The 14,005-nt window shown below is 42.8% G+C and overlaps 2 protein-coding genes across 3 annotated transcripts; one reads left to right on the forward strand and one right to left on the reverse strand.

Annotated features, from left to right (window-relative positions):
• Positions 1–484: 484 nt before the first annotated feature.
• On the forward strand, positions 485–4,713 carry LOC109743380 (uncharacterized). The gene is made up of 13 exons (XM_020302470.4): positions 485–924; positions 1,076–1,154; positions 1,255–1,344; positions 1,418–1,462; positions 1,586–1,630; positions 1,924–1,962; positions 2,041–2,139; positions 2,953–3,063; positions 3,154–3,287; positions 3,400–3,439; positions 3,549–3,611; positions 3,695–3,876; positions 4,029–4,713. Exons 1-13 carry the CDS (start codon positions 572–574, stop codon positions 4,528–4,530), a joined length of 1,782 nt encoding a protein of 593 aa, XP_020158059.1. The 5' UTR covers positions 485–571; the 3' UTR covers positions 4,531–4,713.
• A 1,435-nt stretch (positions 4,714–6,148) lies between these two features.
• Positions 6,149–9,170, reverse strand: LOC109743368 (probable protein phosphatase 2C 31). 2 transcript variants are annotated; one of them, XM_040387729.3, is made up of 5 exons: positions 8,423–9,164; positions 7,506–8,332; positions 7,295–7,405; positions 6,507–6,771; positions 6,149–6,427 (listed from the first exon to the last, which is right to left on the reverse strand). In XM_040387729.3, the coding sequence occupies exons 1-5, from the start codon at positions 8,841–8,843 to the stop codon at positions 6,324–6,326; spliced, it is 1,728 nt and encodes a 575-aa protein (XP_040243663.1). In that variant the 5' UTR covers positions 8,844–9,164; the 3' UTR covers positions 6,149–6,323. The 2 variants fall into 2 exon arrangements, with proteins under 2 accessions (XP_040243663.1, XP_020158044.1); XM_020302455.4 differs by having other exon boundaries at positions 7,506–9,170.
• Between the last annotated feature and the right edge of the window lie 4,835 nt (positions 9,171–14,005).

A 14,005-nucleotide genomic window follows, 5' to 3' on the forward strand; every position in this document is an offset into this window, starting at 1 on the left:
GCCGACTCGTCTGTCTGTTTGGGCCAAAACGGACATACCTGGACGATTTGGGTGCCTGCGTTGGAGTTGGCCTCAATACCACCTGTCTCCTCCTCCTGAGCCAACAAGCTAGATAGACCTTCAAAACAAAGAAGAAATATGTAAGGGGATAATAAGTCTTTCTGTCTCAATCCCCTGATGGGTATGAATCCATCTGTCTCTGTATCATTTAACCGGATTCTATGTGTGACAGAATAAACACACTCCATGATCATATCCGAAACCCTAACCTTATCTCATTTGTTGATGGAACCCATTCAACTCTATCATATGCTTTTGTCCGCACAAAATCCATTTGTCCCATGCGTACTAGCTGAACTCATACTTCTGTTTGCTGGAGAAGAAAGTAAATAGAAGGAGTAAACAAAAGTAACCGTCCGATGTACGATGGACGGTGCGATGGATGGTATCAAGACCCCTTTTTTTCCCCTACTGTCGTCGAAATCGAAAAAAGAAACGAAAAATCCCGTTCAACTTTAAACCGCTCTTGCCCTCGCCTTTCTCCTCCTCCGCCGCCGCCGCCGCCGTCGCCATGCCGCCGCGCCCCCGGGGCAGGCGGGCGACTCCTCCGGTGCTGATCCTGGAGGACGAGGACCTCGATTTCGAGGTCAGCTACAGCGAAGGGGAGGACGGGGAAGATGGGGGAGGATCGGATTCCTCGTCGTCGTCGTCGGGGGAGGAGCCGGAGGAGGGAACGGACGTAGAGGACGGCGAAAGATCGGATGAGGGGGAGGAGGAGGAGCAGGAGGAGAGCGTCGCGGAGGGATGCGGGCCGGCCGTGCAAGCTAGGGTTCCCGGCGGCGCGGCGGCGGAGAGGGCGGCCAACGCCCCCTCTTGCCCCGTGTGTATGGAGCCCTGGACCTCCGAAGGCGAGCATCGCATCAGGTGAGGCCGAATCGCTTGCTGATTCTTGCCTGGTCTGCGTCTGCTAGGTAGTTAGTAGCTGTCACAAGAACAGGGGCTGTGATTTTATTTTGGTTGGTCTATGGATACAGTGTGTAAAATGGCTAACTTAGGTGATAACCTTATGCTGTAGTTGCATTCCTTGTGGGCATGTCTACGGCAGATCTTGCCTGGAGAGGTGGTTAACGCAGCGTGGTAACGCTAGTGCTACGGTACGTGTGCCGATGGTTTTTTCGTTTGGAATAACAGCGTGTGCATACATATCCTTCTGCGCAATCAGCCAATCACACTGTCCAATGTGTTGTCTGCTAGTGCCCTCAATGTGGAAGAAGGTTTAAACATAAGGACATTATCAACATCTATGCACCGGAGGTTGCTGTTCCAAATAATGATCTTGAGAAGGTTGGGTTTGTTTCTCCACTTTGTCTGTATATTTTGTTTTGGCCGCGATCTGAACATCGCTGCTTGTCTGCAGCAATTACGGTTTTGCAGGCAAAAGCTCGAATCCCTTGAGGAAGTGGTAAGCAATTTCCTTATGCTATCTGCGAGCTTCTTTAGTTACTCACCATGTGCAAAATGCTGTTCTCTTTCTAGTTTGTATTAGTAAGTTCCTGCTAACATAATTTTTTTTTCTTGTCTTAAGGTCCTGAAACAAGGGAAGCTGCTTGACGAGATAATTTCTGAGAAGGTATGCTATAGGTTGTAGCAATCTTTGCTGCTTATTGCAGTGCCCAAATTCTAAATGATGAAAATTGTGTCAAGTGCATTGTGTCACTAGATAGTATGTTTGCACCTGTTATTCAGGTACTGTAGTAATATACAAAGAAGGTATCAGAGGTTCTTTATATTGAACTAATACATCTCTTATGTTGCTTTATTCATCGATTGTTTCTGCATCAGAAAATTTATGTAGCAATGATCAATAGTTGTCAGACTTGTGAGAAACTTATGCTTTCATTTTCTTATGTGTGTGCCTTGCAGAATCACAGGTCAGCAGATGTTGGTGTCTCAAAAAGACAGGTAATACCATTTGAATTTTTCAATGATTAATGACACCACATGAGTGTATATGCCAAATCTTCTTCCTCTGCTTTGTAGAAAATAGCAGAGCACTCAGATGGAAGAACATATCTGGAACCATCAGCCTCAGCCAGTGCAGCCTCAGCTTCTGGCAACAGTTGCCGTTTTGTTTTACTGGTAAATATTTGTTACAAAGTGCTATTTTCAGCTGCAAACATTCAGCCTATACTATGTACTACATGTTTTACTGATGATGGATGTCTGGTATTCTTGTCTGATCTGAAACATATGGTCATTTTAGTTTTAGTAAAAGCAACATCGAAGTAGAAATTGGGTTGGGCAGGGAATTCATGATTCTGGCCCAGCTTCTTCTGTTAGATATGTAAATTGAAAAATGTTTTGTCAACTATGATTATTTTGTTTCAAATAACACATATAAACCTTGTTTTGTTTGCATGTTATGGTTTAGGAGGTTGAACAGAATATTAAGACTCATAATATGTACCCATCTTATTTTTTGTGATTAAGGAAGCTGAAACTGTTGGTTGTGTTGATTGTCAGATCTTAGAACAGTTTTCACTTGGTCATGAAAATGTGTGATCTGCACATAGGAACTTGATCCCACCTCAACCCCGCGAAAAAGAACTTGGTGGAACTGATGGCTGTCTAATTTTTTTATGGCTTAGAACCATCACGCCTGATCAGGTGATCTATCACCCAGTACAGGATACTCCAGTTTTGTCCCACCCCATATGTACCTATTGTGAATAATTGAAATATATTAAAGCAAAGTGGCACCAAATGCTTAGCTAGTATCGAAAGACCTTCATAATTTGGACTGCTAATTCTCGTGGATTATCTGTTTGTTTGAAACCGCTGTGCATTGCCTACATATTTCTTCCACCAATTTTGCAGTTGGATTCTGGCTGGATTTATCTCTTTCCAAATTTAATCTAGCCATCCTTCTAATTTCTTTACCATGCTATACAGAAGGAATTATCTTTTGATGGTGCTCGAGTCATGGGCATAGATGCATCTAACCAAATAATACTTGCTTCTGGGAAGGCACCTGGTGTGGGTGGAGAACATGTTCTTAGAAAGGTATATTTAGATCTTGTTTTTCTCCCGAAATTAATGGATATCACCATTAAAATTTTGAAACACCTTATTGTGATTTTTCAATGTCAACAGATTAGCATGCTATCCAGCCATGAAGCACATACAATACAGCTTCCTCCTGATACTAAAGTTGTCAAGGACATATGTATCTTGCCTGGTGGCTCTGCTCTTTTTGCATCACTAGGCAGAAGGCTCTCACTCTTTAGGTTTGTCTTGAATTTTTTTTATGACAAATGGTGGTTCTTCTGTTTTACTGTCGCCTCTAAGTTAGTTTTATCATTATTTCTTTTGAACACTGATCGTTATATTTGAATCCAGCATGACGACCAACAGTGTTGTTCTTGAATGTAATTTACCGGTAATTATCTGACCTTCCAAATCTGCAACACATGTTTTCTATTTTGAATGGGCAAATTAGGTTCAGACAATGACATCATGACCTAATGCTCTATCACACTACCTTGCAGCTTCCTGCTTGGTCATGTTCAGCACATGACTCTGATTCACATCGCATTTATGCTGGCTTGCAGGTTCAGCATATCCTGATCTTAAGCATATTGAATTTTGATACCCTTTGCAAGATTTACATGAATGTCCTTGTTGTGTTCTGCAGGATGGCAGGGTTTTGGTATTTGATACTCGTCAGCATTCAAGACCCTTGCATTCCATGGCTGGGCTATCTAAACATCTGGTCCATACACTACACTCTGTCACTGATAACAGTGGTTCCAGAAAGGTTCTTTCAGCTTCTGCCATAGGGCCTTGCATGTGGGATGCTGATGGCAATCAAAGCAGGTATGTGACACAGGGATGCTCAAAAGCATCAATACTATGTGCTTCTTGTCATTACTGATGTCGATTGGTGTTCGCCTAGAACTGCCTTTGCAACTTTGCCGATCCGTGAATCGGTTTTGGTTCTCATGTATGTTGCCGTTGGTTTTTCTCAGTCCAAAGCTACTACTAGAGGATGATAACCAACGAGTCTGCTTCTCTCTTGCTTGTGCCCCTCCATCGAGCGATCTGTTGGTGGCCTCCTACCGGCCCAAGGCCGATTACTCATCAGGGGACGCCGCTGCTCCATCTCAAGCGTACCTATCACAGACGCCGACACAATCTGGTGCAGGAAAACTGGGGCAGCACACCGTCATCAGGAGGACAGGCAATGCATCCTTCGCCGAGGGCAGCACATGCCACTCCAACGTAAGCGAAGTGCGCATGTGCAAATCGGCAATCGTACCTTGCGGGAACGACGAACATCTCTTCGCCTACGGGGACGAGTCACACCGCGGGGTCCTTACCTGGCGACTACCTTCCCTTGGGGTCCATTCTGGCCTGATACCCCACCGCCAGCCAATCCTCGACCTAAGGTATGCGGGAAGTCGAGCGGGAGGTGGGTACCTTGGGTGCCTGAGCGATGATAAGTTGCAAGTTTACAGAGTTGATAGATAGGTAGAATGTTAGCAGGGATCCAACAGTCATCATAACTTTAGTTCGCGATGATTAGCCCTCCTAATTATGCGGTATGACTGACAGTCCTTTTGCTGTGTACAAAGCAGAACAGCTAGCTGTATATGCACCCTGATGTTGTGATGTACTTCCTCCGTTTCTAAATATAAGTCTTTCTAGAGATTCCACTATGGACTACATACGGAGCAAAATGAGTGAACCTACACTCTAAAATATGTCTATATACATCCGTATGTAGTTTGTAGTGGAATCTCTAAAAAGACTTATATTTAGGAACGGGGGGCACAAATTAAAGGCAGCGATGTTTATTTCTTACCATGGAAGTGGGAACCTGTTTTAAGTTGTATGCGGTTTATAGTATTCCATTTACACCTTTTGATGCCTAGCAGAAGAATTTCTTTTGGGTAAGTAAAAAGTGCCGGTAACCAAGGTGGGCATAGTGGTGGGAACAGATGACACATGCTTTCTGGGCATTATTATGCCACATGGAGGCAACTCAGGTGAGGTTTTCATGATGAACATTGCTTGTTTAATTTGCCTCTTTTTATTAAGACGCTGGTAAGTCCTGAACGTTTGGGATTTGCCAATGGCAAATTGAACGTTTTTGTTTTCAATTTATATATGCGAGGGATGGCAAGTTTAGTTGGTAAGCCTGGCAATTCCACCCTTAGTTTGTTTTTTGCCAGAAAATTACCGTGCTTGTCAACTAAATTTGCCATCCTCGCGTCAACTAAAGTTGCCATAAAAGACCGTAAGATTTGTCATTTCCGTTCTGTTATTACGTCCCTTCCGTTTGATTTCATCGCACGGTATTCTTGCCCTTCTTGCAGGTCTCCTTGTTCTTGTTTCCTTTTATTCTACAAGCAAATTTCTCTGCATTTATACATCGTAATAGGATGCATGCCATCAGTAGAAACCTGAATGCCCTATCTTAATGTATTGCTCTATGAGAAAAGAAAATGGTGCAGGTTGTGCCGGCCATTAATGAGGTTGCAGCTAAAGTATGCTGACTAAGCTTATTAAAAATGTCTGGTTGATGTATAGCATACAATGTTTTTCTTTGGTTTGTGGAATGGATATCAATTTTTTTATCTTCTTTTTTGAGCCCTTATATGTCTTCTCCCAATCCACATAATCGTTATTGTTGCTTTTCCTTACTGGAACAACATGGAAATGGTGAATACAGAGTTCTGGATATGGCCAACTGGTGACATGGTGTCAGAAACTTTGTTTTTTCATCTACTCCCTCCGTTCCAAATTACTAACCACGACGAGTAATTTGGAACGGAGGGAGTACATGAATATGAGTCATAGGACCAAGAGCCGAATTGGATTTCCAAAGGTGAGGAGGCTTTTGTACCAATATATGTATATACTAAATGTTTAGGCTATGTTTCTCCCGCCAAAATCAGTATGCATAGTCTATGAAAGGAAAACTGAATGTGAACTGCATTATGTGCTTGGAGTGTAATTTTTTTTAGTGCCTGATAAAGATTTTTGTGAGAAGTTTTAATTTGGTAAAACTGAAGGCGCAGAGAAGCATGTGTCGGCTTCTAGTACTGGAATGTAGCAATCTCGGTCATGTATAGGCAAAGGAACAAACATAACATTCTTATTGAGCTTATATAGTTTCGCCTATTCTTTCCATCACCATTGCCGGGAAACCTTATTACATAAGCATACTACTAGAACTATGCATATCAGTTTCGGGCTTTCGGCGATAAAGGAACATTATTCTCAAGAGAAGGAAAACAAAGACCTAACAAGGTTGTTGTTCATGGTGCATGTGCTTTGAATGAGATCACGATGATGGAAACGTCATCATGGTACCTCCTCCTTTCGTCATAGGATATGTTGAGCAGTTCATGGTAGTCCATACCTGAAAATCAATAGGCATGCGAAGTTACGAACAATTTCAGAAAACTGGTTTGTGTGCGACGTATAGAGGTGTTGCTCACCGGCCTTCCTTGCAGCCCGAAGTAACACTTCTCGGATGAGATGCTCAGCAGGATTGCCCTTGGGATACGCAGCTGTGAACATCTCTACCTCATCAACCACCTCTTTGTTGGTGAAATACTGATAGAGCCCATCGGACGACAACACCAGGAACTTGTCGTTTGGACCGATACGGTGGTGGTGCAGTGATGGGATGCAATTGATGTAGGGGTCCTTGCCGATGTAATCAATCTTGAAGCACGCTAACAACATACTGTTCCACTTTGGCTGCCAAGTAAAAGATGAGCATCCTTTGAATTATCAGGTGTGCAGATTGACATTTCAGGATACTTTGATGACTCTCCATATATTAGCATATGCAAGGAACATGCAGCAAACTATGTTGCTCACGGTTTCAATGGATTTCATATTTGCATGATGTGATGCATGAATTGCAAGTCACATTCACAGTTTTTAGGTTCTTCATCAACATGCATGGCAGGAACAACACTATTGTTGAGCTAATGTTGGACTACCACTAATCAAGTATATGAATGAATTAAAGGGCCTACTCATGAGGTGAACAACTTATCTCATGGAATTAATTGGAAACACAGACTTCTAGTCCTTGAATGCTAGACTGATAGCATGTTGTTCAGAATAAGTGCACTTTTCCTATGCATCACAGAGTATATAATTTAGCAATTTCATAGTGGCATCATAATAGTCTAGAAGAAACATTACACTCAGAGATGTGCTTGAACATGCATGCTGGAGTAGAAAAGAGACACTGTTGTTGATTGGTGTGTACCTCCTTCAGGTAGCCAGCCCCGAATGCTCTGGTGATGTTGAGTTTCCCCTTCACTCTGCCGTGGATGATGGCGTTGCGATCAATATGTTCGGCCTTGATCCTCTTTACCTCCTGTATCGCACAGATTCCAACAAGCACAAGTTAGTAATGGTCAAAACACAAATAAATGCATCACATTAACGATGATCTAATTAAGAGAGTGTGTACATACCTCCTCAACGGAGGTACTGTGTTCAGCGTTGAGCTGCACGGACTGTAGGCCATCCATGATCTCGGCCTTCAACTGCTGCAGATCCTTCTCTGTCGCCTTGCCGAGGATGTTATCAAGATTGGGCTCCGGCCTTCTCGCCAACACGGCACGACTGTTCCCGACATTCATCACATACACGTTCTCGCCCTTCATCAGCATCACTAGTACGCATGACCCCATCAGCCCAATCTCCGGGTTGTCGGCCGCACCCTCCTCTGCTGCCTTGAAAAATGCCTCCTCCGTCTCCCTCAGCGCCCAAGCCAGTGCCCCAAGGACTCTCTGGTGCATCGTTGGGCTGCCCCCAGACATGGCAGAATTGTTCTTCTCCGGATGTTCTGTCCGACCCCTCTTCGCCGGCTTACGTTCAAATTCCGGGCTATGATTGCCTCCATTTAGGGAAAAGAGATTACCAGAATTGGTTGTCGGCTCATTGCACTGGATGTTGTCCGAGAGCACACCCTTGAGTGCGTGGTGCACAACGACGTGGAGGTTCGCAAAGAGGTAGTCGGTCGCATCGGGACCGAAGAAGCCATCATAAATCCCCACGAACACCCACCCACGCTCCTCTGAGACCGCCACCTGGAACCGGTCCTCGCCGGCCATGCCTTGAGCCCACTGCACATTATCGATCGGTGGTGAGCGGTGACCCCCATCACCAAAGGAATCCATATTTGACACCTCAGTAGGACCCTTTGATAGGAGGTTGTTGCGTGGCACACTGAAATCGAGCCTGGAGCCGACTGTGGCTAAGGATTTTTTGAGAGGTTGCTCATTGCAACACTGAGAGCCTATGGCACCGTGTTCAACCATCAGATGAGAAACACTGTCCCGGTGACTAACAAAGGGGGAGGACGATGAGAAGGAGTGGTCTAGCATACCTGACATGAAGGGCCGCCTTGACAGCTGGTTGGAGATAGGGGATACGGTGCCGGATGAGTCCAAGAAGTGGCCAGAAAAGGACAACCTAGTTGGTTGGGCCTGGACTGGTGCAGCGGCGGAGGAGCACGAGCTCTTAACGGTGCACACAGATGATTGCGGCACCATCAACTCATTAAGCAGGCGGAACGACGGTATTGATGATGATGTCGCTTGGTTGGCATTGATGGCCGCTCCGAATAAAGAGAAGAGGGGTGTTTTTGATGAGAGCACATTAGCCATTGGGGACTTGTCGAAGGCGACGGCCGTTGGCACATACTTGAAGGAGTGTCCATGGATGTCGCCGGGTACTGGGTCCGATGAGACAGCTGGCGCATAGGTTTCGCCAGAGAAGCATGTGTTTTTTGAGATGCCATTGCCCATTTTGTTTTCTTTGGTTTGGGATTTGGGGGACCGGCGGAATGGAGGGGGTGGATGAGTAGAAGTTTTGGGAAAGAAAGGGTGGAAGAAGAGTAGTTGGGATTTGACTATAGTTGGAGTTGGGTGACGCAGTATAGGGCAATCCTTCCTTAGAGTGAATATGGTGGCTTTCTTGCTTCGATTACCCTCTAACCTAGTTCAAGTTGGTGTTGCTAGAATTGCTTCCTAGTTGGGACTTGAGAAACCATGGCACACTCCTATGGTTGTGGAGGAGTTTGGGATGGATTGAAATGGCCTCACTTCCCGTTTATATAGAACTCAGAGCGCACTGCAGACAATTAAATTGTATATCTTCATAGAAGATATCTAGATTTATTGATAGATAGCGGTTTGATTTCTTGAAGATACGATGACAGATAATGTATTTGTTCTGAGGCGTGGACGTTCAGTTTCAACGCCGAGGAACTTGCTAGCGACAAAATTTGACGGGTGACAGGTCACACGTGCTATCTACATCAGGCATCGTGGATAGAGGACGAGTGGTATACAGTCATTACAGATGTATTTTTGTCGCATTTGAATAGTGTGGTATATGAATACTTCAAATTTGGTTTAGCCACTTGCGACGGGGTCAATGAATGATATCCACTGCTTACGATGCCGTTTGGAGTAGTAATGTTCTAACTTATCCGAACCAATCTTCAATAAATGAGACATGTTACTATGCTAAATTTATTGAAAGATTCAATTCTCATGTGACCCGGCACAGGAAAAAGTAACACCCCTTGCATTTGTAGACACCAAGTTGCCCGGAGGAGGAGGGGGCAGCGCCACCCTGTCTGTAGACACCGAGTTGCCTATAAAAAAAATGAACGCCCCTTGCATCTATGGCATACAGGCCATCCATGTCTATGAATTGTAGGCCTAAGGACATGGTAGACCATAGAGGCATGCGTTATCGCACCCGTCGGTTTTGAGGATGTCTCAATCAAAGAAAGATACAAAGTATTTAGGAAAAAAAATATGTTTCTAGAAATATTTGATCTACATAAATTGTTCACGAATAAGTGCATTTAACAACTGCATTTCAAGAACCTATGATCAATTTGGGGTGAAAAAATACATCAAAATGTACCATTACTTTACATATTATACAACCGACACGAGTTATGGAATATATTATGGTAAAGCATCCACCAAAGGAAGTAGCTGGCACCACAAAATCAGTCATACCTTAGTACAATTATTGCACAACGAACATACGCTTCTTACAACAGAATTCTTTACCATATCTTTTACTCCATTCACAAAACCTACCTAAAAGAGTCCATAGATAAAGCAGTTGAGCCTACTTATACCTACACGCCACTTCATCAAATCACATATTTGTTCGACAAAAGCACAAGATAAACGAGCGACCATGACAACTAAGATGCATGCAAACAGGCCCGGCCGGGGGGGGGGGGGGGGGGGGGGGGGGCTCCTAATTGGCGCTCACGCAACTATCTCGTGTGGGCCGGCCCAGCAGGCGAGCCGGTTGCTCGCTCCTCCCTTCTCTCGCTCCCTCCTTTCCCTGGCTTGGTCGCCTCATTGTGCAGCGTTCAAAACAATGACTAGTTGACAATGAAAAACAAATATGGATCCAAATACATTACAAATTTGAAAACATTTCATGAATTTGAAAAGGCCCATGAGTTCAAAAAAGATCACAGATTGAAAAACGTACATGGATTTGAAAAGTTCACGGATTTCAAGAAAACTGAAAAAGTTCATGAATTTTTAAGAAGTTCATTGATTTGGGAAAACAATTCATTGATTGTGAAAAAAAGTTAATCAAAATTTGAAAAAAAATTCACTAACGTCCAAAAAGTTCATCTATTTGAAACAAGTCCAGCGGATTTGAAAAAGTTCATCAAATTTGAAAAAAAGTACCTCAAATTTTGAAAACAAAAAGTTTATCGAATTTGAAAAATAGTTCAACGGATTCAAAAATAATTCATCAATTTTGAAAACAAATCATGAATCTGAGAAAAGTTCACGAATTCAAAAAGGTTCATACTTCAAGACCTCGAGAAAAGTTCACAAAATTGAAAAAAGGAAGAAAAAGAAAACAAGCCAAAAAACAATAAAAATGAAAAAACAAACAAACATGCTCATGTTCATTATTTGAAGATGCATAAAGGAAGCTATCTAGCACAAAGGAAATGTTGTCTCAGGTGCTTATGCACCTTTTTATGAAAGGTTTTACCCAAAAAGGAATCAATGAAATGGGCGCCTTATGAGAGGTTTTACCCAAAAAGGAAAAAAAAGAGTAAGATGGCCGACCCAGTGCAGATGTGGGGTATGCGCCTTAAGCGCTGTTTACGAAATGCTGCCCCCCCCCCCCCCCCCCCCCCCCCCTTCTCTCTCTCTCTTTGCGCTATGCAACCGTCCAAAGGCCATAGTAGTAGAGCAGCGCTAGCGATGCGTGACGCTGATATCGCTCTATTATGCAGTGAACGCCAAATCGCTGTGAAGCCCTAGATTCTGGCATGCGCTGCCGCATCGATGGTGTACTAGTTCGTCATTGTCCTCGACAGGTTCGTGCAGTTCTTCCACAGCGACCCTTTCCTTTCTTCCTGATTTCCCCCTTGTCCACCCATCCCTAATTCCTACTACCTCTGCGATCCAATCTGTTATGTGTTGGATGGAAACCACATCTCTTTTGCTCTCATGACTCATGGGCATGATGCTGATAATGAAATTACAGGAAAGAAACATGTAGAGAAGCAGCAAAATCAAAGATAGGATGAGCAGGAAGCAGCAATATTTTTTTTCTTTAATTTCATTCAGGAAGGTCACAACTTGAGCTGGGTAGATGGACATTTGACCCTATTGTGTAGTTCTGGAGAATTTGTAACAGTGTAAGGTATCATTGGATCTTTTCCTTGGTACAGAATAATGAATTACACTTGTCGGTTGGTAAGCAATCAAATCTTGACCATTGTTTTTTTAGAAAAAATTTAGCCAGGCTCCGAGATCCAACATGCATGTCCGTGCTTCCATTCGACTCTGGAATTTTCCATTGCCGGCCACCATGACGAAGTGATTATACAAGGTATGTTTCTATTTTATATGAACATGCTTTAACTGCACGTTATATAAGCGTTAATTGTAATATTTCATGTATACATATCGGACGCTATGTCGCACGAAATCCAAGGTAGTTTTTCATGCACTTCCGACCTTTCTCATTTTAGGTTCTCCTCGTTCATGAGATAAGGGTTGGCTATCATGACATCGAAAACATTGTGGGGTCTAACCTTCGTGGCTTGAAAAAGCACCCATAGTCTGATTAGGCAAGTTTCAAGATTATAGAACCTGAACAGGTAGTAGATATATTTGATACCTACATACATTTTATTTGCGTCGAAGTTTTGATAAAAACTATAACACTTTTGGCACCTTCGCCGTGCCTCCGTCGGCGTGACTTCTTGTTGCAGGGATGCCTAAGGAGGTGGTGCCGAAGGCAGCGCATTGCTGACATGCCTGCGACACGAGCACAACATGGCCGACAGTGACGACCTGATTGCTCAGCGGAAAATCAGACCGAAGAGAGAGAAGAAGAGATCTCGTTCTCTCGGATGTTTTTCTTCATCTTAGTCCTTATTTACATGTTATTTGCAGAACGGTCCTTGCTTTGTTTTGCTAGACAATCCGACGTGCCAAATGCTTACAATAAAACTCGGGACACGTCAACCCAATCGCACCTCGTCTCTAGTTTTGCACTAATTATTTCCGATTTTAAGACTTGAGGGAAGAAATGTCACCGGAAAAATGATAAGAGACCAAATATCTACTTCTTGTAAACTTGCGGGGCGAGATGTCACCGGAAAAATGATAAGAGACCAAATGTCTACTTGCAAACTTGAGGGACGAAAAACAACATTTCATTAAATTAATGGATGTTGTTTTTTCTTTTATGGGAATGAATAGGGCAAGGAAAGGAACGTATCAATTTGGCTCAGATTATTTTAAATTACTTTATAAATGTTGGTTCTGATTCTTGTTTGTGTGGCATCGGTTGAGATTAAAAAAATCTACAGAAAATCAGTAGGGATAAAGAAGTGATGAGGAGAAAACCACGGAGGATGTCATACGAACTTATTAACTCCCTTTTAAAAGTATATATAAAGATATTTATTTAATCTTTCCCAAGAGAAAACACAGGGTATTTATTCTCTGTTAACGTCCATTTAAGTTTTCCCATGAGATGACCTCAAATTTAAATCTCTTCTCTAGTTTTAGACTTTAAAAAGAATGTAAGGTTCCCGCTAATCTCAAGACGATGTGTCGGCTCAGTCTGTTGGCCGGTATTTGCTGAATTGGGTCGGCCCAGTAGCGCAGTCGCTCGCGTGCGTGCACTAATTAGTTTTTTCTAGTTTTCTTTTTCAATTTTACACATGTCTTATTTTTCTCAGTACCCAAAAATATATTTTTGGAAAACTTTTGATATTTTCAAATGCATTATGGACATTTTTAAATTAAATGTTTTCAAAACTTTTTTGAATACATGGTAGTAATATTTTTCCAAATACCTGTTTTACATTTTCTTAATGACAATAAACATTTTATAAAACTACACGAACACTCCTTTACATGGTTCAACATTTTAAATTTTGCACGCACTTTTTCAAGCACACATCACGTATATTCAGTTAAGGTCATGACACATTTTTTTTACAACACGGGAACTTTTTTTTTTTACATTGTACAAAAAGTGTTCGCACTTTAAAATTTGGTTCAGGCTTCAGAAAAAAAATTATGTTTCAAGAAGGTGTCTGCGCTTTGAAATTTTGTTCGGGTTTGAAAAAAATGTTTACGTTTCAAAAGGTGTTCCCTTTTTCAAAGTTGTTGGTTTTATAAAAGTATATGAAATTTTCAAAAAGTGCTCGCACTTTACAAAATGTTGGAGGATTTCATAAATAGACACGTTTTCAATACTTGTTTGCCCCTAAAATTTTCAAAAAGTTTATAAATAAGGCGCGGTGCCAGGGCCCACGGTCAATGGAGCGGAGCGGGGGTGTGGTCGGGGACGCGGAGCCAAGAAAAGAAAGAAAGAAAGAGGCTGGTGGAACCGTCCAGAAGGAATGCGAATGACCCGGGCCGAGAAATCTCCGGAACTC

This window comes from Aegilops tauschii, chromosome 4 (assembly GCF_002575655.3).
Source record: "Aegilops tauschii subsp. strangulata cultivar AL8/78 chromosome 4, Aet v6.0, whole genome shotgun sequence".
Lineage (NCBI taxonomy): Eukaryota > Viridiplantae > Streptophyta > Magnoliopsida > Poales > Poaceae > Aegilops > Aegilops tauschii.

Bases quoted from the DNA above. Each gene is read 5' to 3' on its own strand.
- LOC109743380 (XM_020302470.4), top strand. From the start codon at position 572: ATGCCGCCGCGCCCCCGGGGCAGGCGGGCGACTCCTCCGGTGCTGATC. The intron at 1,631-1,923 runs GTATGCTATAGG...TGTGCCTTGCAG, and splicing joins ACGAGATAATTTCTGAGAAG to AATCACAGGTCAGCAGATGT. The intron at 3,440-3,548 runs GTAATTATCTGA...ACTACCTTGCAG, and splicing joins TTCTTGAATGTAATTTACCG to CTTCCTGCTTGGTCATGTTC.
- LOC109743368 (XM_020302455.4), bottom strand. From the start codon at position 8,843: ATGGGCAATGGCATCTCAAAAAACACATGCTTCTCTGGCGAAACCTAT. The intron at 7,406-7,505 runs GTATGTACACAC...TGTGCGATACAG, and splicing joins ACAGTACCTCCGTTGAGGAG to GAGGTAAAGAGGATCAAGGC. The intron at 6,428-6,506 runs GTGAGCAACACC...ATTGATTTTCAG, and splicing joins TCGGGCTGCAAGGAAGGCCG to GTATGGACTACCATGAACTG.